General features: G+C 32.9%; 1 protein-coding gene across 6 annotated transcripts in view; it reads left to right on the top strand.

Moving 5' to 3' along the window:
* The window catches only part of eya (eya transcriptional coactivator and phosphatase 2), a 493645-nt gene that overhangs the window by 387895 nt on the left and 81677 nt on the right, over window positions 1-24073 (top strand). For 5 of the 6 annotated variants that reach the window (XM_085814100.1, XM_085814095.1, XM_085814105.1 and 2 more), the window contains exons 7-10: window positions 1053-1180; window positions 5364-5498; window positions 19236-19303; window positions 20788-20968. In XM_085814100.1, coding sequence (XP_085670226.1) covers window positions 1053-1180; window positions 5364-5498; window positions 19236-19303; window positions 20788-20968 — 512 coding nt within the window. The remainder of the gene's footprint in view (window positions 1-1052; window positions 1181-5363; window positions 5499-19235; window positions 19304-20787; window positions 20969-24073) is intronic. The other variant, XM_085814087.1, reaches the window with a different exon arrangement.

Raw genomic sequence — 24073 nt, 5'->3', positions numbered from 1 at the left:
TAACATCAGAACAAGTCCACGAAATTAATCGTGGCAAGGAGTGCAAAACTGCGCCTGTCGTTGGCAAGAGCCGTTGAGCCCCGTGGTGCGACGTCGCTCAGTCCCCCTTCCCAGTTTCGAGGGACAGAACCCATGGAGGTAGGAAACCTCCATGACAGAACTTACTTCCTACCTCCGTGACAGAACCGGGGGGACGGATTCGAGTGTCTCTCCCTCTTTCCCTACCAGCAACCTCACGAGAGGCCAGAAGCTCGCTGCATATTTAGAGTGCTCCCATGCCACACAGACACTATACATTTATAAACATCCATGCCTTCTCCAGGATTCGAACCTGGGTCTTTCGGTACGGCAGTCAGCATTGCTAACCATTATCATAGTTCTGCGGCACATTTTTGGTAAATCATTTGAATCAATTTTCACTTGATAATTAATGAATAGTTAGAAAATTTTGCCGACTGTTATCTTAAAAATTTCGAGTTATTTAAATATTTTCTTCAAAAACGCATATTTATAAATTATCTATTTTCTGAATATCTTATCAATTAAATATCAAGGGTTTTTAGACAAGTAAATGAGATAATAAATAATAAAGAAAATATTAGAAATTCAGTGTTCAAAATGCTATCATTATTATTAGTTATCCCATTTATTATCTTGGAATTGTTTCAAAATAACCATTATAATAGTGTAGCGTATATTTAAAAGTATTGCTGTTTAAAATATTTGAGATCATGTAGAGTATTTTATAAAACCATTATTTAATTAAATATAACTAAGTACGCAAAGTCTATCGAAGAAGGTAAAAAAAGGTGTCTTCGTGAAAGATTTCTGAAGAAAACCTACTTACATTATGCACGAAGGAAATGTTAAAAGTAGCACCCTCGTGACCAACCCGAACTTCGATTGAAGTGTTTAGTAGTTTTATCCACTCCGCCACTAGCAGGCCACTTTATATGAAAATTTATATAATTTTATATGAATCTGAATTAAATCAAATATGATGCATAGTAGATGTGCTTTTATGACTAAAACTTTTCTTTTTTTTTTTTCAGCAGCATGCAGGCCTATCAGCAGTTTGGAGCTCAAAATTCTGCCTATTCTATGCAGGCCGCGTCTAACTTTTACAATCAAGCCAGCCAAGCCACTTACGGAGTTCTGTCCCAATCTTATGGCGTTGCAGGTATGCAAATTTGTCTACTTAAAGTGCAGTTACTGAACATAAAATCATTAATCTTCGGAAATATTTCATTTAATAAAATAAATACAGTTCATTTACAGTTAGCTATGAAAATTATAAATACAAATCAGAAGATTGAAAAGTGCAATTTAGTCATATTCTTTGTTCACCTTTAAATGTATCAAAATATAGTTTTATGATAAAAAAATCCATTATTGTTTTTAAATAGTACATCCTATTTAAAAACAATAATGGATATTTTTTAAACTTTATATTTAATAAGTAAAATTAAAACTTTGATATGTATCTATGTGATTAATAGCATTATTGTCATTTTGTATTAGAGAAGGATCTATATTTCTAGCTTCTATTCATTTTATTGGTATAACATAACGCGTCATTTCGTACTAAATTGGTGACGCTCCATACTATTTTCTGCTTAATAGTTTTGCAACAATACCGCTTAATTCCATTAGAGGAGTTGCAATCGATTGGCAAACCGGCTAATGGTAAATTTCAACCTCTAATGGCAATTAATTATTTATTTTTGAAGTAAGGACAAATTTATTTGAATTAATATGCTGGCATAATAAGAAACATTTTACCGCATAGAGTGTAAAAAGTACAATTTTCGCGAAGATATGATTGTGCGTGAAGATGTATTAACGGATAAAAATGGCGCGATTTTAAGAATGCCGAGAAAACATCCAATATTAAAATACGATGCATATCCATGCATATTTAACGGCTGTTCAATACATATGACAATTGCAATTGTAATTTGCCATTAGAGGTGTTGCAATCGGTCTCACATATTACTGTAGACAGTCATAACTACAAAAGTCTGGTTTTGGGCTTTCAAACTTTTAAGACTTCATTATAGTGCATATATCTACACATACACATATGAAGAAAAGATAATAAATTATAATATAAAAATATACAAAGCGAAATTCTAATTTTAAATGGCAAATAGTCCCTTATTTATTTTCATTTTAATTTGGTTCCTTCCCCTTTCTATCCTAAACGTTGTAACTATTTATAACATATCAATCAACACTGCATCATTTCCATATTAATCCACATTATAATATCTTACGTAACGCTGCAATGCAGGTACCTCTTATCCCAATTTACTGAAACCAAAACTTTTTTTTTTATCTCTCCCATGCTTTTTCTGAATGCCTCAAACACATTTCCGCTTCATTTCTGAAAACCAACACTTCGCTGCTCAATTCTGTGTGTCTTTTATTATTTGAAGACGTGCAAAGCTTCCAAAATTGTGGGGTGTATATTGTGCTCATGATGAGGTATGAATCAGAGTATGTGTCTCAAAAATTAGTTGTCCAAAAATAAATTATATATGTACTGTCACGTCTGCAAGTTTTTGCTTTTTTACGCATCCGTGTGCGATGCCATTAACTTTGCCAAGTTATTACATCGAGTCGATAGGATATATGTAAGATAAAAGTATGCAAAGCAACTCTTATTCATTCTAATTTTAACTAGCAATAGTCCCTTTTATTCTTCCTTTTAATTTGGCTAGTTCCCTTCTCTATTCTAAAAATAGTAATTACGTATAATACCTTTCTCTGGACTGCTTTATTTCTAGATTAATCAATACCGTATGAGTTTTCCAATAACTGTTTGACGAAGCAATTTACATAAGCCTTCAACCAATAATAATTTTAGAGCTATATTATTGAACCAATCAAATGGTATTGTAACCAAAACTAACTCGTCCTAAACACATGACACTTCGCTTCTGCACCTCCACCAGGTCTGACTGCTGCTTGCTGCTCTCTCCTTACCGCAAAGGTATCAAAAATGTAAATGTAAATGAAACAGGCATGATTAGTGCTCCAAATTATTTGTGACCACAAAATGTTTAAAATCTAAAAGATATATTATTAGGTCTGCTACGACTGCTTTTTATTAGACCTGTTACGTCTACAATCATGCTTCATACTTCAATATCCCCTGTGCGCTATATTTCCCAAATCATCATCATCATATAAATATAGATATAATAATTTATGATTAGAAAAGTTTTTGTTATATATCATTTCCAAGGAAGATAAATTCAATTAATGCGATGAATTATTTGGAATAAATTTGAGTCAGTATTTTAAATATACGTTATTTATATTTCTACTGTAGTAAAAATATTTTAATAAACTGTATAGAATTATTATTTTTAACCGAAAAATTTTTATATAGTAAAAATAAAAAGTAAAAATTTTTATATAGTAAAAATAAAAAGTAAAATTTTTATATAGTAAAAATGAAAAGTAAAATTTTTACTACAATAGAAATCTAAAATAATGACTCAAATTTATGCCAATAATTCATCGCATTAATTAAATTTATATTCCTTGGAGATGATATTATAAAAAACGTTACTAATAATAAATTATTTATTTATTAGTTGGCAGCTTTAGCGCAAATATTCGACTTTTTAAATTACGCATAATTATATATATATGTAAGATTTATTCGGGAATATTCATGTTTTTTATAAAAAAATTTTCGCATTAAACAAGAGCTTCAATGGTCTGTTTCGGCGAAACGCGTAATGGTATTTAGCCTAGTTCGACACTCAGTCATTTTTCCCTTGAAAAGCCTGTTGAGGGTACGAGTGGGTTAATTTACCATTTTCCGCTATGTAATTATTGTATTTTTGTATTTTTGCAATTTATGTTTTCATTGTAATTTTTGCATTGTATTGGCATTTTTTCAGTCCATATATTTTTTATATGTATTAACTTTTCATATTTATATATTTTTTTACCGTCAATCTATTTTCTATATGTGTTAACTTTTCACATATCACAACGATCAGATTAATTTTTTCGTGCATTAGCATGTCTTCCAACGTTAATTTTAGGCGGTTTTTTTCGCGTGTTTACAGTTTTTTCCAGTTTTTCCAGACAAAAAATTTTCTTCTTAGTTCATATTTTAGTAATACAGCGTTGAAATATTTCGTGGAGCTACAGCTCCTGGTAACTTTTTAGCAAGATCGTTGCAATGTTTCTACCTACTACTATTATATATATATATATATATATATCAAGCAAAGCAGTAAAAACAATTTTGGTCTCACGAGGTTTCCGGCCCCCTCCGATAATAGGAGACGAGTTACAGATAACGAAAATCACTTCGCATTGGCTAAACGCCCACAACTCTTCGCTCCCCCCTACCTACGTCATCCAAAAATAAGACGCTTAAAGTTAGCAGCCATTTTACTACATGTTTTCAGAGGGACAGCTTTACATCGCCAAGGTCAGTTTTTTGTTTCTTTTGTTACAACTTTTTCTTGGTCTTAGCAAGACCCACTGAATTGTTCTTTTCTCAATTTTTTTTTTTTTTTTTAAATTTTATATTGATTATTAACTACAGGTTTTCTTACAGTTTTATAAAATCTACAATTTAAAAATTAAATTGTTAATCTTTAAGCTTGCAGGCCCAGCCCGAATGTATTTGTATTTTTAGGACTAATAGCTCATCGCTATTTATTTTCGTTTTGATTTTAATTTTAGACTAGATTTAGAAAGTTTGATTTTGATTTACATATTTTAACACCTTAATGTGTCTTTCTAAGCGGACGCATCGGGAAATTGGAACAGAGAATTGAGACTATTAAAATTTCCAAGACACTTTGTCAAAAAATTTTTTAGCGTAAAAGTTTCAATTGTCTGTTTCGGCGAAACGCGTAATGGGGTTAGCTTGATTCGACGTTCAAACAATGAAATTTCCCTTGAAAAGCCTGTTTGGATATCGAATTGGGCTAATTTACCATTTTCCGCTTACTTTTTAACTTTTTCTGTTATTTAATTTTATTGTATTTATGTTTTACATGTCTAATGATTTGCTTTTCATGTGTATTGATTTTTGAAAACGTCTTTAACCTTTTGGAGCGGCAGCTCTTGGTAACTTTTAGGCGAGCTTTCTACAATTTTTATATATATATATATATATATTGGAGAGTATATGTTGCGTAAGGCATAGAGAATGGCTGTTATTATGTATAATACTTTACAATCTTTATGTAAAAAAAAAAATGGCTTCTTTCATCGCAAAATATGTTTTAAATTTTGTATTCATTCTTGTTTTATTTGCTTACATGCTGTAATAATGCAAGAACAAATTACAATTATAATTCTCTATTTTTTCTCTTTTTTTTAAGGAGGCCGTGGCTTAAGTCATCAGAGTACCAAAAATAACAACAGTTCTTTGTCTCAGAGTTCATATCTAAATCCTTACGGCACACATTTTCCAGCAGGCAATGGAACGCAGACAACTCAGAATCCTTACAATTACAGTATGTTAAATTATTTAATTCAGTTATGCTTTTTTTTTAGTACCTTTCATGTAAAATAACTGTGAGGTAACTAAAATAAATTTATTTCGATTATGTATTCTAATTAGTGAAAGGGAATAAAGTTTTTAGAACGGAAAAACACTTTACAAAGTTGAATTTATTTAAGAGATTCTTCTAACATAAATTACTTAAGCTGATGTAATAAAACCAGAAGAAACATAATCTGTAAGTACAGAATGAAGCATATGGAAAATTCAAGAATTACGGACCGTTTTAACATTATTAATCACTAATAATCAATCTTATTCAAGAAATCAGAAGAATTAAGCATTTAATCCTCCATAGGACTAATGGATATAGTATTTTGAATCCCAATGAATAAAAATAAAAATAAAAAAATCTGAAAGCTTTTAGATTTTATATTACGCCCAAAGGGACTTTTTTTTTTTTAACGTCTTGTAGGTTACCTTTATTTACTAAATATCATGTTCTTAGGACTTAAACCACAAAATTCAGCTCAAGAGCAATATCACAAAATCATTGTAAAATGAGTATAGCTTTAGAATTTCCGATACACAGTCTCGCGAGCTGGATATAATTTTTTTTTTTTTTTTTTGGTACAACGTTGCATTTGCTCGATTTGAAATCCTTGGGATTGTTAATCAAAATTCGTTAAAGTTTTACAAAATATAAAATATGAAATCGATTATAAAACAAATTCCATATGACCATATTCGGATGGAAACGTACGTTATAAAAAATTTGATGCTCTGGGTACCGTTGTTTATCACGGTGCGAGAACCATACATACATTTGTGCAGATTCTTCATGATTTAATTTGTTTCAATAGTATAATACAGGGCGATAATATTTGGTGGCAACAATTTGAAAAGTGCTTCAGACTTTTAAAGTTTCGACGCAAAATGGCAAAACGAAATTAATAGCCCTTCTGGGCTAAGGTTCTTTGGGCTAATAATGTCATACAGAAAAACATATCATATTAAAGTTGTTGAGGACTTTGCACTTTGAAAGACCTTTGCAATTCGGAATCAAAGATTTATTGCAGTGCTATTTAAGGATAATGAATTAAAACTAAGTATTCTGATTCTTTTTGTAATTATATGTTTCGTAAAGTAATAGAAGAATGCAAAGTATAGTACGATACATTATTAATTTGACAATTCTCATGCATAGGATTTCTCCCGCCTTCTTAACGTGCCTTCGTGGTGTGGTGGTCTGCAATCTCTCTTGCTTCCAAACATCCTAATGTCTGTACAATAGTACAGATGGATAATTGTTAAATTCTAATGAAGGGAATGCAGTCTCTTTAACTCACTGCCAAATAAATGATTTACAGAAGAATTTTTTTTTCCCTACATATGCGGGGTTTCAAAAATCTTCTGCTCGCTCAAAAACTAAAACGATTATTAAATTTTTTTAAACGGAAAGACTTGTGAAGGAATCGATAGTTCAAGTAGAGATAAAAGAGAATTTTGGATAACAGTTATAAGTTTTTATCTGAAACAGTTACAGAACAGCGAGATACATATTTGAAACAGTGCAAGGTAAAAAAATAACTGACACGGCTCAAGAATTTTCATATATTAACTGAAAACGCCGCTCTGAACGTTATATGAAATGGAAAAAGGTTATAATTTAATTGAAAAAAAAGTTTATTTTAATGCATTTAGGTTTTTAAAAGAAATTGAACTTTATCGTTCAGGCTGATCTGATTTTAATAGTTTTGTAGGAACGTACTCTCTTTGGCTACATAAAGTCTACGAGATCCTACTGAGGAACCTAGCGACTTCTCTCACAGGCATAAATGATAACAACACAGAAGAAGGGTAAAAATAACCCTTTATTATTATCAACTATGAACAGAAAGGCATGTACTTCATGCTTTACAATAACACCGACAACTTGCGGTGGAACTTAAGAATAGTTACACAATAAATTTAAGGCTAAAGAGTAGTGCTGGACTAGCACAAGTTAAGGCTAATTAGGCTGACTCGACAACCTACCCGGCGTGATAATTATTAAAATGACCAAAAAGGCATATTAACAACTCTGCGAACAGCAAAGACAGACTCCTAACTTGCGCTGGCCAGCCAAAACACGCTCTGAATAAACTCCAAGATTCACCCTTTTAAATACTCACTTTAAATCTGCATTCTGGCGAAGAAAGGCGAAGGGAAGTTGAGGAGTTCAGAAAAGATAACAGAAATTTTAATAATTGCTTAATTTAACTAATTGAAACCCTGCAGTTATAATTCATTTCATGTATTTAGACTTTAGTAAGTACGAATTTAATACGTGAAATCATCTTGAGATTTTAATTCATTGATTCATCATAACATTGAACTCTCAGAAAATTATTTTACTATTTATGTGATTATTTTATTGTATATGTTGACAGTATGTACCCTTTTCACCATTTGTTTGACGCCTTATAGCCTTTTAAGACTATAACTCTGTCAATTCCTTTATTCTGTTCCTTTCCTGTAATTATCATACAGATATGAAAATCCCTTACAATGCAGATACAAAGGTATTCGACGATTGATTAAGATTTCAGTTGTTGTAATTCAAATACACGGAATCTTAATTTTTATTTGGAACTTGATACAAACTTGCCATTACGTGTTGTACTTAAAGGAGTTTATAATAACTTGTCTGTTGAAAAGTTTCTTTAAAATTAAATCCGTTTCAAATTTATGCATAAAGTGGAATTAATTTATTGGAAGAAACATTTTGTATTAATTTGAGTCCCGAACAGTTCAAAAAACTTTTATTAATTAAACATTTACTAGCGCTTAATTTGTTACCAATCAGAGTTATCTCCTATTGAGCTTTATTCAATGGTAAATATTATAAAGCGTATTTTATTAAATTCATCACGCTTTATTAGTATGTCTGAAAGCTTTCAGATTTTAAATTACGCTCAAAGGGGATATTTTTTAACGTTCTATGTGTTACTTTATTTAACAAATATCATATTCTTCGCACTTAAATTATAAAATTCAATTCAACAGCAATATCAAAAAATAATTTTAAAATGAGCAATCTTTAGAATTATCGATACACAGTCTGATGCGCTGGAGATAATTTTTCCCCGTACAGAATTGCCATTGCTTCCTTTGAAATTGTTGAGTTTATTAATCAAAAATTCGTTAAAGTTGTACAAAATATGAAGTAGATAATAAAACAAATTTGGGCTTTATATGTCCATATTCGATTGGAGGATTAAGTTATTCAAAATTTGATGTCTGTAGGTACCGCTTATTTTTTCACAGTGAGAGAAACATCCATACATTCCTGCAGAATCTTCATTATTTAATTTCTTTAAATAAAATGCAGGCGTCTAATATTTGGTGGCAACAATTTGGAAAATGAAGCTCCGTTTATAGAGAACCAACGCAAAATACCAAAACGAAATTAATAACCTTTCTGGGTAAATTGTCCCTTTGTGTTAAAAAGTTGCTTTTGTAATTTTGATGACCAATTTGTAATAGAGTTTCAAAAAATATCTTATTTAACAATAGCAGTAAGTATTTCAAAACCCATATATGGCTGTTATAATTGCCAAAGAAAATGCGGATACGTTCTGCATATAAGAAAATGTTTTTAACAAATAAAGTACCTTGCGCGAGAGGTGATTCACGATGAAAAACTATTTTAATATCAAAAACGATTTTTCATGATACACTGGAAATAATTTTTCATCTAGAATTAATATAGAATTTCATCTAGAAATCTAAATGCGTATTCAGCACTCGACGAGCTCTACTCGTCTATGCTTGATGATTTTTGCTTCTTTATCTCTGGTTAGTCGAGAATGTACCCATGGTAGCATAAAATCATGGGCTTTTTTACGTATTCTGAGCTCGGAAAACGGGAAGACTGAAGCTTCTCAAACACTTCGACAAATTTAATTCCCTCGCATTTGGATGCACCTTTAACACCTGCTTCACAGACAGCTTCATTTTATGTCAGTTTCTCATTGCATATCAACGTGATACTTTGTGGAAGCTACAGAAGCATAATGTGATGGTGTAGAACGGTCAGTAATGGAATAGCAAGAAAATTAGTAAATGATATGGACTATTTATCATGCGATATTCTGTGATAATTAATTGTGTTTTAAAACAAGTAATATAAAAAAAATGTAAATTCTTACTTAAGTCAAAAAAGAAAATTTTTATTTTAGGTACTTTTTATTAACATTTTTTCGTTTCTAATTTATGAAACTGATGGTGGTCCATAATTTCTTATTCTGTCCATCTCTTGTAATGCTTCATTATTGCAAGGACCTTACCAATGAGCTTCGAGCAGTCCAGTTCTTCAATTAATATTCCAGGTAATGATTTCACACGACTCAAGGCGACATATGCTTGACCCGCTGCGAAGAGTTTCCGTCCTAGATATATAACTGCATAATCTACAGTGCCCTTTATTTATTTTAATAAGCAAGGGACATTTTAAAAGGTTATATTTTAAACATATATTATTATCCCGTTAACATAGAAATATTGGGAGAATTTTCGCTCCATTAATGGGGCATTACATCCGCTTCATCCAACGCTATAAAACTACAATTCTTTAATTCCATACACTTTAAAAATCTTTAGAGCTCTGTGTTTCTGTTGCCACTTATTTTTGTTAAATATTACAGTCCCATTTATCACAGTCACGTGCTATTATTTATAAGTTGTTATAAATTTAATTTTTACAGCACGTGAGAATTCCTAATAACGGCCATTATTTGTATGTCTTATAATATATTTAAAAAACAGCATATCTTTAGTTCCGATAAACAGGAATAATTAAGTAGCAATTGACTTTAATATGTGAAAAAACTGTATTAACGTCAAGTGTCATCCACTACAAGTTTAAAAAATGTACTTGAACTTGAGTGGATGAATAAAAAAGTATTTTATTAACGATTGAAAATTTGAAAAAGATATAGGGAGAGTGTGGTATAATAGAAGGAATTTAAAAAAAGTGCTTCGCATGGGCTATGATGACTTCTTTCGATGGAAATTAATTGAAAAAGGGTGAATTTTTCCTAGTCCTGTATGGAAGTATAAGACGCAGAATCTTCAGCCAACCGAATGAAGGATTCGTCTCTAAATGTTAAAAATTGTTAAGTTTTCAGCCATAATTCAACTGTGGAATGCTTTCGCTTCTCATGTCACAGCGATTTGCTTTCGAATAATGGGCCTGCCAGTCCATAGCAATACTAGGAAATGTGATGGAATTGGAATTTTGCAATCGCTCTTTCAGCACTTCGTGTATAGGTAAATTTACTTTAGAAGCAAAATCTTGTATAACCGCCTATTTCATGCTTTATACTACATCATAGTGTGTCAAACTGGCGTTCAGACCGTAGCCTGGATTTCACGTTACTAAATCTGAAAATCTCATCGAAAATATACAGCAGGTTCGCAGGAAAGAATTGGCGAAGATATAAAATATAGGAAAAAGATCAGCCAAAAATCATTATCCAAAAAGCGCGGGCCAATATTCCAAGAAAAATTTGTTACAGCCTATATGAAGTAAACGCTTAGAATTGCCGACGTATGTACTGCAAATGGTGGTTTATGGCGAGTATCAGCAAAAAATCGGTGCCCTTTTTTTGCTGATTTATTTAAGAGAAGTAATATTTTCGAAGCATATATTTAAATAACTAATAATTTTCTTGAATATGCTAAAGAACTTTTATTTCCTTCCCTAGCGCCACTTGTGGAATGCGTGTTAAATTTGTTGTCACGGAGGAGCTATATCCTATTGTGTGTTACTTTACACAAGTCATAAAATATATGCTGGAAAGATCAATGTATTTGTCTTAAATTTAAAAGAATTTAACATTGTCTGCATTTACTCTCAGTGTATATATTATGAAAATCATAAGCGATATATATGAATTCTAACTTTTCTGATGCAACGTTGAAAAAAAATATAGTAGCGAAAACTTGAATAGGTAGGCATAACACATATAATAGGAATTTGGATTATCAGGCACACCCAAACTACAAATCCGTTTTGAATATCACACTTTTACAATGTCTCTATCACTTTAGACGATTTCGGCATTAAAAAAAAATAAAAACGTATTAAAATCCTAATCTAGGTTTAGGTCTCAAATGGTAATAAAAACATCATCTAAATCGTCAAGTTCTTTCTTATTTATTTACTTAAATTCAAATGAAGTCAGAGAGCTCTGTGTCCTTTCAGGTTCATCAGTGGAATAAATGAGACGGAAAATTAATTTGACAGAACAAAGAACAAAGATAAGGGCCGTTAGAAGTCGTTATCTGATTTGTCCTATTTATCAGGAAGCAGTTTTACTTCGTATCACAGCAGACTGAATCCATTTTCTGTATTTTCTTTAATTATGAAGAAATAAAAAACTGTCAAATCAATTATTTCAACTTTAAAACAAAAGAGTAAACCATGACCTTTTATAGTAGTTTGTTTTATTCAAGAATTTCAGCCATCAATATCTAAGCTTGATTGCTTCATTCTTCAGGCTGTTATCCACACTTGCAATAATAAGAAGAAATTAAGCATAATGTGAATATTTTCTCTTTCTCTCTATCTTTCTTGTGAAAGATTCTGGATAATTTTACTCATCATGAATGCATTTAACTCAAATCCATAAAACATTTCGCTGCCCCTTTCGTTTTTAAATTTAATTTTCGAAATTCATTTTCGCCTTTTTCTTGCGCAGTCGGGCTATACGGATCTGCGCGAAATTATATTAAGGGAGGTCTTATCAATGTGCCAACTGCGCGAGAACAACGAACAATAGCCAAATTTTCCATCCTCCGCCTTAATAGACTGAAGGTAAATTTGTAGAGTCTTTAGGTAATTTGGAAGCAGAAAAGATGAAAAATGAATACCTTATATACTCCCCCTTTTTTAAAGCGCGACTGGGGCTTTTAGGAGACACAATCGCCAAATCCCGGGTGTGGAGAATCATCATCAAATCATCATCCTTTTAGTCCGGACGCCACTTGTAAAGACATTCGGTATTTTTTGAATCGAAACACGGACCTCTGGAATACCGGCCCAGCGTGCAGAACTACTACACCACGAAGGCGCACTAGGAAGGCAGGAGAAATACCTTATAAATTAAATAATGGGCCGCCCAGACGGTAGAGTGGTTAGGGGCCAACTGCGATACTAAAGGGTCCACGTTCGAATCCCGAAGAAGCCATGGTTGTAATTGTCCGTCCCTTTATAGGAGCCGAAGGTGACCATCTATTAGCTGCACGGTAAAGCCACTACTAAGGCCAGACGTGGCTACTAAGGCCACGTCTGGCCTTAGTAGTGGCTAAGCGGAAGTCGGCTGAGGGCATGCCATTGGTTAAAAAAAATAAATAAATAAACAACGGCAATACTAGAAAAATTGCAAATTGCACGACTTTGCTTATGCTCCCCTCCCTGTTTTCTTGAAGTCCTAAGAAGAGCATGCTTACTACAAAAAGTCATCTGTCCTTATAAACTGATATTTGATTAAGAAGGCAAATCTCTATTTTCTTTTTTAAGATATTGTGAAGTTATACGCATAAAGCAAATATTAAATGAAAGCCTAGTATGCGCTAAAGAGAAATGAATTCTATTTTACTCACATTACACGTTTATAACGCTTAAAAACATAATGAAATAAAACTTGTTAATACTGCCCAAGAATTCAAAACCTTTCTGCAAAACCATTTGCTTCGTTTAATTATTTATTGTGTTATTTATCCACTACCCTTGACCCTTTAAAATAGCACTCCAGAGGACTCCGGCTCTTCTAATTTTATAATTAAGGCCTGTCCTTTATTTTAATTAGAATTCAATGACAGCAAATTCTATACAAAAAAAAGGGGGGTTCCAATTTCATCCTCACAGACTGAATATTTAAAAAAAAATTTTCCAAATTTATTCTTATTGATAATAATAATAGCATATTATTATATACATGAGGGAAAAATATATGTTCAAAGAGTTATTATTGTATTTATGGTGTATTCCTCGAAAGCAAAGTGTACTTACGTACTTACGTACAATATCATAAAATCTGTCTCAAAAGGCCATACTTTTATGAGGAAAGTATTTATGAAATAAAAAATAGTTCCAAAAATTGCCACTATAAGTAACAGGCACAACGAACGCTTCAATTTCTCCAATACCAGCTTATATAATTGTTAATACCAAATATGAAATAAATATGAAGCTGGTCTTGAGTTTGAGTGACGAGCTTTTGTTTGAGCTACTTGAGCTTTTTGCAAAGCAAACCCTGCTCAGGCTTATTCGAATGGTGACAACAGAGTTGTCGCTGTCGCATTTCGTGTGAATCGTCATCTCAAGAATTTGCGGTTTGAGTCTATGTCACTAAGAGTTAGTATAATGTGGTAGTCAGTAGTTTCCAAACAGGCATATTAAATTATTCTGAAAAGAAGGAAACGTAATGTATTATTTAAAATAAAATATATGTTTTGGGGCAAGTTAAAAAATGAAATTCTAAAGTAGTCTATTAGTGACCAAACAGGAATGCAAATTTTTTGCCTACCTTTAGTTTCATGATAAAAATTTCCATACACAAATTTTAGTAAAATAATTAGATTGATAGTCCTGAAAAGTTACCTACATTTAAGCTATGAAATCTCGGAAACGTCCGCTCTATAAATGATTCAAATTGCCCTTGGTAAACATGGAGGCGAATCAGACATGGAGCATTCTGTATGAGAAACTGTCTGGCGGGGAGAGGAGAATTTCCATTCCTATAAAGTTGTCCTATTAGATCAACATTTCAAGACATTTTGTCCTATTAGAACAACATTTTCAAGACATTTTGATTGAAACCAAAATGTCTTGAAATGACATTTTGGTTTCAATCACTAAAAGCGTTGTATCACTTTTCAAATTGTTGCAACCAAATATTATCGCCCTGTATTATACTTAAGGAAACTAAATAATGAAGAATCTGCACGAATGTATGTATGTAGTACCTCGTATTGTGGAAAAACAACAGTACCTAGAGCCATCAAATTTTGAATAATGTACATCTCCAACCGAATATGAGCACCTGGAAGCCCGAATTTGGAATTTGCTTTATTATCTATTTCATATTTTGTAAAGCATTTATGGGTTTCTAATTAAGAAACTGAACGATTTCAAAGCGAGCACTGTGCGGAAAAGAAAAAGTTTTTATCTCCAGCGCGCGAGACTGTGTATCGGAAATTCTAAAGATAAGCTGCTTTTAAATATTTTTAGCCCAAATGGACATTAGACAAAATTTCACAGGAAAGCAACAAAACAAGATAGAAATGTGAAATCTTCACCTAACAAAAGGAAACTTAAAGTTTCATACCTAATCCAGTGCAGTTCGGTGTGAGCTCCATCCATACCATCACAGTCTAGTCCGCAAAGAAAAATGGTCCTATCATTTTATCATGCATTAGGACACACTACACATTCACTTTAGGGCTGTTACGTTCGTACCAAAGAATCTCTAAGGAGAAGAAGTAAAGGTTCCTCGGGGCAAATGTGGCTCCGTCAGACCGAAGAGACACATTATGTATATCCCTGAAGCTTACTTTAAAGGGACAAACCATTCCAAAGCTATCCACCCTCCGTACCTCACTGCGCATGTGCGAAATAACATCAGGAGGCAACAAAGCAGCATCAAAGAATGCAGCATGCCGTCGTCCATGTTAGCAATCTTTTACCACGTCGTTCGAAAACGTTCTTTGTTGTTGTAGTCAGAGGTACTTGGTTTTAGCTATGTGAAATTCTTTTAAAGACTTTTTAAATGCAATGCTGTAAGTGAAATGGTTTTGGCTATTGGGTGAAAACTTTGCTCTTGGTTTTCACAACGGTCATTCCAAATAATTGTCTAAACGTTTTCAGGGTAATTTGTTTTTAAAGTTGTTGTCGGATAATTATAATGTATATCAGTGTTTTCAGTTTATTTAGGGGTGCCTTTAATTGTCTTTAAATATTTTTTTCTGTTTCAGTTAGTTATTGCAAATTTTGCTTTTAAAATTTCACTGTAAAATTTTAACTATGGATCCATAAAAATTTATTACGTTTGTATGGCATGTGTTTTCCCCCCTTTTTAAGTTTACAGAATAAAAGAATTAAGAAATTTATTTCATTTAAATTTTGTCTTCGTACGGCTCGCTGTTTAAATTGAAAGTAAAAACTAGACAGGATTTCTATAATTCGCCCCAAAATTCCAACTAACATATTTTGCTCATAAAACTCCAGAAATGTATGAAAATAAAACATTTTGAGTTATTTCAAAGTAAAAAATTTACTATCTCCTCGAACTGCGCTGTTTAAATTTCACCCTGCGCTGGTGTTTCACTGCATAGCCGTGGCTCTTCGGTACAGCGGCGCAGAGGCGAAACAGGTTTACATTGTGTCTATGGAAGCTTTCATTCTTCTCCTTAGAGATTCTTTGTTCGTACTCTACGTAAGCATGAGGATTTTCAGCAGCCGATATCCCACCGATTAATGTTATTCCTATGTGGTGGCAGTTCGTTGTACATGCGAAGATATTCACGTTGCACCTTGGTCACTGTTTCGAATTTGACAAGCAACAGAACACACTGAACTTTCCTCTGTACGGTCCACATCTCGACTGGCGTGGGACGTGGATGGGCTGATCTGCTACTTCGCAGTTCGCGGTGTTGCATCATCACCTGTGTGCGCACATGCTTGCACATTATACTAGGGAACCTTGGAGAATTTTCCTTTTGTTTGCTGAAGATTTCACATTTCTATCCTGTTTTATTGCTTTCCTGTGACCGATCAAATGTGCACCATGACTTTACGGACCATTGTATATCTTAGTTAATTAGTGTCTTAGTCAGTTGATGCAATTTTAAAGCATATTATGAATGAAAATTCCAACTGAAAATAAACTCACTTGGGTTTATCATTTTTTCTATCTTTTACTAAGCAAACGGTTGATCAAATTTTATAGAATTGTCTTGGAACACAGTTTTGTTAATTATAACCGAAATTAAAATTAGTGAAGAGCATTAGAGCATTAGGATTTATATTAAATGAAATCATTATTAATCCTTTCGTTTTTACCAATAATTCTTTTATTTCTACATATTTAAATAACGAAATGCAGAATTTTGCATTTGATCTTCACTTCGGTATTGAAAAAAATATTAATATGTTAATACTGTCTACCATATCATATATCGGATGTAATTTAAGAGTTAGTAAAAACTGTATTCGGAAACACTGCTTTTGAAATAAGTAACGAAACGAACGGATAAGAAAAGTAGAAGTCATTTTGTTTTACAACTCATTTTTTGCCCGAATGCAGAGTAAAATTCTAATTACAGCCCAGGAAAGCTTCTATTAGTTCCAGGCAATTAGGCTCGGGGCAAAAATGGAGGTCTTGCCAAGCCAGCGTATTCTGGACTAAGGCGTGAAAAACGACTGATGGATTACCCAGAGAGAGACTGTTTACCACAATTTTGAAAGTGGCACGGATTTATCTCAAGCGGTGCCGCCAGCTGTTTATTTTAATCTGCTAGATTGTTTTTATTCTTGTTTAGCTTTTCTTTTACATTTTACACTGTTACTCTGCCAAAATCGTCAAGCTTCTCCGCTGTAGGCACAGTTCAACTATAATGACTATAGATTCGTTTGTAGTTGTGTTATGGGTACGTTAATGCGTTTTTAATAGCCGACCAAATATAGCTAAATTCGACCTACGCAGAAAGACAGATTGATGTAGGAAGTAAGATCGATAGATAAATAGATTCGATTAATGAAGTGCTTTTATAAATTACTGAATTTGATGATATTTATAATTATTTGATTATCTTATTTATATATAAAATATTGAAAATATTATAAGGAGAATTAATTTGGGATATATAGCGGAATTTTATTCATTCAAAAATGATTAATTTTATTAAAATGAATTTAGATAGCGAAATTTATTTAGTTCATGTATTACTTCATTCACTTTAATTTCGAATCAATGCTTTTAACCCAAATTGGCATTAGCCCCGAAAAGCTATTAGTCTCAAAATGGAATTTTGCTTCGAATCACTATAAACGGCTGTATCACTTTTCAAATTGTTGGTACCAAATATTATTGCCCTGTATTATATTTAAAGGAACTAAATAATGAAGAATCTACATCAATGTATATGTTTGTTTATCGCACTTTGAAAAAACAACAGTAAGTAGAGTCATCAAATTCTGAATAACATAGTCCTCCATAAAAACATGGGAACCTGGAACGCTCGTTTAGGCGTAATATAAAATCTGAAAGCGTTAATATTTTTATTTGTTACTTACTTATTTATTTTTTTTGGGGGGGGGGTTAATACATACTAAGCCAATAAATCTCACGATTAATGCATATATTTCTATCAGTGCAAGAAATTTTGCTCGAGTTTACACGAACTTATTGCCATTCAAAGCTCCACATTCAAAATTAAAAATAGCTAGGAAACTATTTTATGTTATACAAGACAAATTATGACCAACTCGAGACCGCGAAATGCCATCCTCAGAGTCTGTTGATACGGTCTGGCTTCTCATAATCGAAAAGGAATGAAAGCTGGAGCACATGTAATTTCAAAATGAGAACTAGTCGAAGGACTTTTTGAAAGTTTAATTACTTGACGTAATGAATTAAATACGTCTTGAAAACCAAAAACAAGTAATAAAAATCATATTTCAAATCAGGATAGCGTTCAATATTAAAAAAAAAAAAAGTTATCACAATCTCTGTTAACGACAACTTATTTTTGTTTCGAATGCTATCTGCATAATGTCATGCAAAGAGCATTTAGCAATTTTTATTTTTATTACGGCTCCAGCCATTAGGCATTACACGGAAAAGAAAGGATGCTTCGCGGAGGTCTTTTTAAAGTAAACTGTCTCGTATCGAGGTACAAACCGCGAAAACATTCATGCAGCCAGCCCGTTGGCGAGACTCGAAGCAGCGGACCGAACTACCAGTGTTCAGCCGCTTTTACCGCTCGCGACCGTAAGTGGGCAACAAATAACGCTGACTACTGTTTTTGAAGTAGTTATTTTGAAAAAAATTCAAGGTTTCAGCATACTTCAATTGCATTAACATATTTGCTGCTGTTTTTTTTTTTTTTTTTTTTGCCTCAACTGACATCAACCTTAAAAGTCCTGTGAAAATTAGAAAATATAACGTTGATTTTTGTTGTTTGACTGCTAAATTAATACACATTTATTAGTTTCCATATAATAATATTACTTGTTTTTAACAAATGACAAGTAATATTTTTCATATAATAATATTACTTGTTATTTGTTGTACTATGCTGATATAGAATTCCCCCATCTCTGTTTGTGTAGTACATATTTGATTATACAATAGAAAGTTCCTAATCTTTAGACTCAAAAATCGCTTATAAACTTTGATACTTATAAACTTTGATATTCAGATACCCCAAAGTGCAAAATAAATTGCTACATAATGAAACAAAATTTTTCGAAATGAGACTAATCTTTGAAAGAGCAATGTTTTCCGTTATGTTTCAAAGTTTCTAATCAATGTGCTAAGAAAATTAAACAAGGTAAAGAAATAATTAGAATAAATTTGGAATAATAATAATAATAATAATAATAATAATAATAGCGAATTTAAAAATTCCTTTTATGGTTACTGTGGGCATTTTTCGCCTTTCACGTTTCGAAAATATAATACTAATTTTAATTTTACAGGTGGTGCTTACTCGGCTAGTGGTTTTTCCAGCAATGCTGCAAATGCACAATCTTATCCATCTCAGCAAGTAAGTTTATATATGTTTATCTTTTGCAATGAGTTCTCCTAACCCTTAAACTCCCGGCTTTTTAAAAAAGAAATAGATATGAATCTACTCATCTAAAGTGATAAAAGCAAGCTTCTAAAATAATGTAAATAAAGATACAAAACTATGTAAATTATTGTGGCAATTTGCAATGGAGTGCTCTCTGATGATTTTCCAGAATTTCAAAATTCAAAATTAATTTTCAGAAATTCAAAACTAATTTTTTGTTGAGAATGGAAGGTTATAGCCTAAAATGGGAAATACTTCTAAAGGCAAGTATTTTATTATATATATTGTATATTATAGCAAATTAACTTTAAAAGATGTTTATAATACATATTGTTACGAATTTGGTATTTAAAAAGCTAATGTTAGTTCAATTATAAATTAAATGGTTTTATTTCTCGCGCAGTGCAGCGCGTGACGAATATTAAAAGAAAGCTAATCCGCGAATTCGCTACAATCAACAAGAGCAGTTTTCTAAACAACAACAAACTAAGCAACTCCTACGAACTGAGATGTTTTCCTCCTTTTATAAGATTTTAAAATCACGCGCTAGAATTTTCCAGTACTTTCTCGAAATCAAAAAGAGCTATTTATTTATTTAATTCACGCGCTCTTGTATTTTCAATTTTTCCGGCTTAGCTTTCTTTTAATATTCGTCACGCGCTGCACTGCGCGAGAAATAAAACCATTTAATTTATAATTGAACCAACATTAGCTTTTTAAATACCAAATTCGTAACAATATGTAATAGTTATTTTTCTCTGCTACAGTTAATTGGCTAGCATCACATTGTTAATTTTCGTGACTTCTCCAAAAAGACAAACACGTTACTTACGTGTTATTATTATTGTCCACATAATTTGTAGGGTTCTATATTTTTTTAGTTACTTTCCAAAGTATTATTTTTTTTAAATATATAATATTCACTCCTGCTCAGAAGAAAAGATGTCAATAATGGTATACTCTTGAAGATGAAGAATTAATTGCCTATATTCTTATATAAGTTTTGATGACATCTCCATCCGTATTCTATGAAGTAAATGTTATCATTATTTTAATTATTACCTGTTGGCTAAATGGAACTGTACTTTCAGTGAAATTTTTTCCCTTATATGCATTTGAAAAAGACATCGAGAAATCATAAAACCTTTGATAATTGAATGAAATACTCAGTTTGACAATTCCAAATTTTAATCACATTTACGAATAATATTTGTTTGCTTATATGTGCACATGCGTAGTATTCTGCGTACATATACTGACTCATACTCACAGTGGTGAAATGTGATTTCAGGACATATAAAGCAGAAACTTTAATTCTTGTAGTTTCATCACCAGCAGCCTTTTTTTCTCATTTAATATAAATGTCTAAAACAATGTTCCTGTACTCCTTATAGATGCACAAATAAAATTATTAACAAAGCACACTAATTCATTTGTACTATCTTTCTTTATTTCAGAGTGTCGACTACAGTTCTTACAGTGGATATAGCCAAAGTGGGTATCCATATTATGCCACTCAAGGTTATAATTACATGCCTCAGGCAAACAGCAATTCGCCTTTGAGTTTAGCAACATCTCCTAGTGTTCCAACGACAGCAACATACCAACTGTCCCAACTGCCGCCATGTTCTACGTTAGGTATGTTTTCCACAACAGTTTTATATATATATATATATATATATAAATTGATTATTTTATAAGGTTCCTACCTAGAATTTACAGCTAAGTGTGTGGAACCTTGAGAACTGGTAAGCGAATAATCGCTTTAGCTCAGAGAACAGAAACTAAAGAAGTGTTAATTACCCTTCATTGTTCAAAATAAAGTTTACATATGGGCCTTTCTCAGGCGTACAAACCAGCCTCCACTTGGGCTTTAACTCAAGAATACTAAGAACTAAACTAATGCTTAACTAAAAAGATATAGCGCCGAAGCTATCAAAATTCTACAGGAGTTGGCTCGTTAATCGCTAACTAAATGGCGAAGCTATCAGGGGCTTGAATCACGGCCGAGCGTAGTAATAGTTTAGGCAGAGTGTAGCCAAACTGCGAACGCGCACTACTCAGAATCTCTGGTTCTCTAACAAGCTCCCGAGGCGACCTCTTGAGGCCTCAGGGAGTTGCTCCTGGTTAGTCAAGGACGCGGGACACATGCCTGTTTACCTCTGTTAGACATCAGGCGTGCCCGTCCTCCGTTACCAACCAACCAACCAACGAAGTCAGTGGAACTTCGACTTTAAGTACTGCATTTGCTTTTAACCGCGATTCTAAAAACGCATTGTGGTAGAAAATTGTAAGCTGAAATTAAAGTGGCTTTATCTAAAAATAACTGTTAACAAGTTAGGATTAACCTTACAATTTATTAAACAATCTTTTAATCTAAACAATTATTTGAGCCTTTTAAATATTGACAACGAAATTACATGTCATTAAAAATTTACATGGAATAATTTTCTCATTTAAATACTTATTCTCAAAGAGAAATCTGTTTTTTCAAGCAGTTATCAGAGGTGAATTCAATGAGCATAACATTTCCCGAAGTGACCGCTTTTCTAAGAAGATCACATTAGAAAATGACTATTATTTCTGAGAATATAGTTAAACTTTGGTATTGATTGTGAGCTGTCTTGGGTCACCACCTCCATAGAAGGCTAAATCCTTTAGAAATATGGACAGTTTTCATAAGATAATTAACTGTAATATATTTTTCCAAGGACTTAGAATAATGCTTTGGTGATATCCCGAATTCAACTTGCATATATTTCAGAAAGTTACCTGTAGATGAACATAGATTTACATTAAAGTATTTGAAGTATCCTATTTAAAATATAAATTACCTCCCAGATTTTCTGTTTCATGCGAAACCTGCACTTTTTCATGCTATTTTGAAAATTTACTGGAGAATATCCACTTTTTTATGCACTTAAAAGTCTTTTCCCCAGCTAACTTTCAGTTTCCAACAGTCTCATTTCATTAGGTAAACTGCAAGCATCTAAATTTAGTTTGTTATCATAATTGACTATACGCTGCATTTCATTCTGGAACACCAATGCAGAGATAGCTATGCTTGCTTTATATTTGAGCAAATGATAAATTAATTAAACACAGATTAAATCTTTAAAGAGGATACCGCTTCCGAACAAAAGGTACCCATTGAGAAGCTGAAGAAAGAGGGATTTTTTCCCTTAACTATTTCCCCATCAAAATCCTTTTGTCAGTATCTCTATTCACTGAAGTAAAACTCTCAGGAGTATCTGTCATCAAGACACATCGAAGGAAAGCCTCTCTTACAATGAAGTCGTTTAGGAGGTCTTTTCCACTGTTGGTGATGGTCTCCAACAAAAACATTCAACTTTCGTTCCCAGTCACTCACGACTGACGCTGACTGATGAAGTGCAAAAAAGGTGCTAACAGCACTCTTCATATGTTGTATAAATAAACAAAAAAATCCCGAAAAACCACATTTTATTCGTCAAAGGGGAGGACAGTTCTCGGTGGTAAAAGCGCGAGAGTTAATGGGAAAAGTTTTAAAGTGGTAGTAACGACAGGACTCTTGTAGCTCTGCCAAATATTTAGAAGTCTGTTGACTTTGAATAAGATGGAAGGGATTGTTGATTAAATTACTTGAAATCCGCACCTTTTAGTCCGTCTGCATTATACTACTCGATGTCTTTAAAAGGACTGAAATTAAATTCTTATGTTAACTATGTTCAAAATCTTTACTGAGCTATGAAATGCCTAACAAAGTTTATCAAGCGCAGCAGATTTCCATTCTGCAGAAGTAGCTTAAGTCGTCTACAGTTATTCAATGGTTAACATTTGAGACATGGCGCCCAAACGGTATAGTGATTAGAGGAGCCAACTGCGATACCGAAGGGCCTGGATTCGAATCCCGGAGAAGGCATAGATGTAAATTGTCTGCCCCATCATAGAAGGTAACAGTGACCGCCTATTAGGTGCCTCCATACAACTTCTAGCCTTCGGATGAAAGATCTTGTAGAATCACTAAATTATATCGATGCTGGAACATGAAAAATGTGCGATGCTTTCACCAAGATTCGAAATCTGAACTTCCCTGATACGCGTCGAGCGTGCTTGCAGTTAACCCTGCCTGCAGGCGGAAGAGGGAGAAGACCAACTGGAAATTAGGGGACCCAATCACCAAATCCTGGTGGGGACGAATTATCGTCCACCACCTTTTTAATTCCGGCGTCAATTGTTAAGCCTTTTAGAATTTTTTTATGTCAGGAAACTGAAGAAATTCGCAATGCCCATCTCGCGATTCGAACTCTTCTTCTTCAATGGCCAGGTAGCCCAGGATGGGCCCTTGCCTTCCTCAGAATCGAATTCCAAGCTCTTCTATCCCTGGCCATGGACATCCAATTGGTAATTTTTAAAATTGATTCGAACTCTTGATCTGCCTAATACGCGTTCAGGGTGCTTCCAGGTAAGCGACGAAGGCACACGGAAAGAAGGGAGAAAATACCTTATAATGTACCATCCAGCGATAACCAACATCGTATTATCTATACAGTCTAGGACATTTTTTTTAAATGCTTTTTTCTAGCATGCAGCACAATATATTTTCTAGGTATTTTGTCTGTGTGTTTGGACAAAAGTGTGACAACTATGCAAGAATACTATGGTTATGCAAGATTCCAATGGCTGTCAGTGTTTCTAAAAACTGAATCTCATTGAAAGTCATAATGTGACTTAGCTTCAACTTATGGTAATATTTACTTCTTC

Source organism: Stegodyphus dumicola, chromosome 1, assembly GCF_044657685.1.
Source record: "Stegodyphus dumicola isolate Sdum_Otavi_A_Nest chromosome 1, ASM4465768v1".
NCBI classification, from domain to species: Eukaryota; Metazoa; Arthropoda; class Arachnida; order Araneae; family Eresidae; genus Stegodyphus; species Stegodyphus dumicola.
This window is presented reverse-complemented; position numbering and strand designations above follow the sequence as displayed.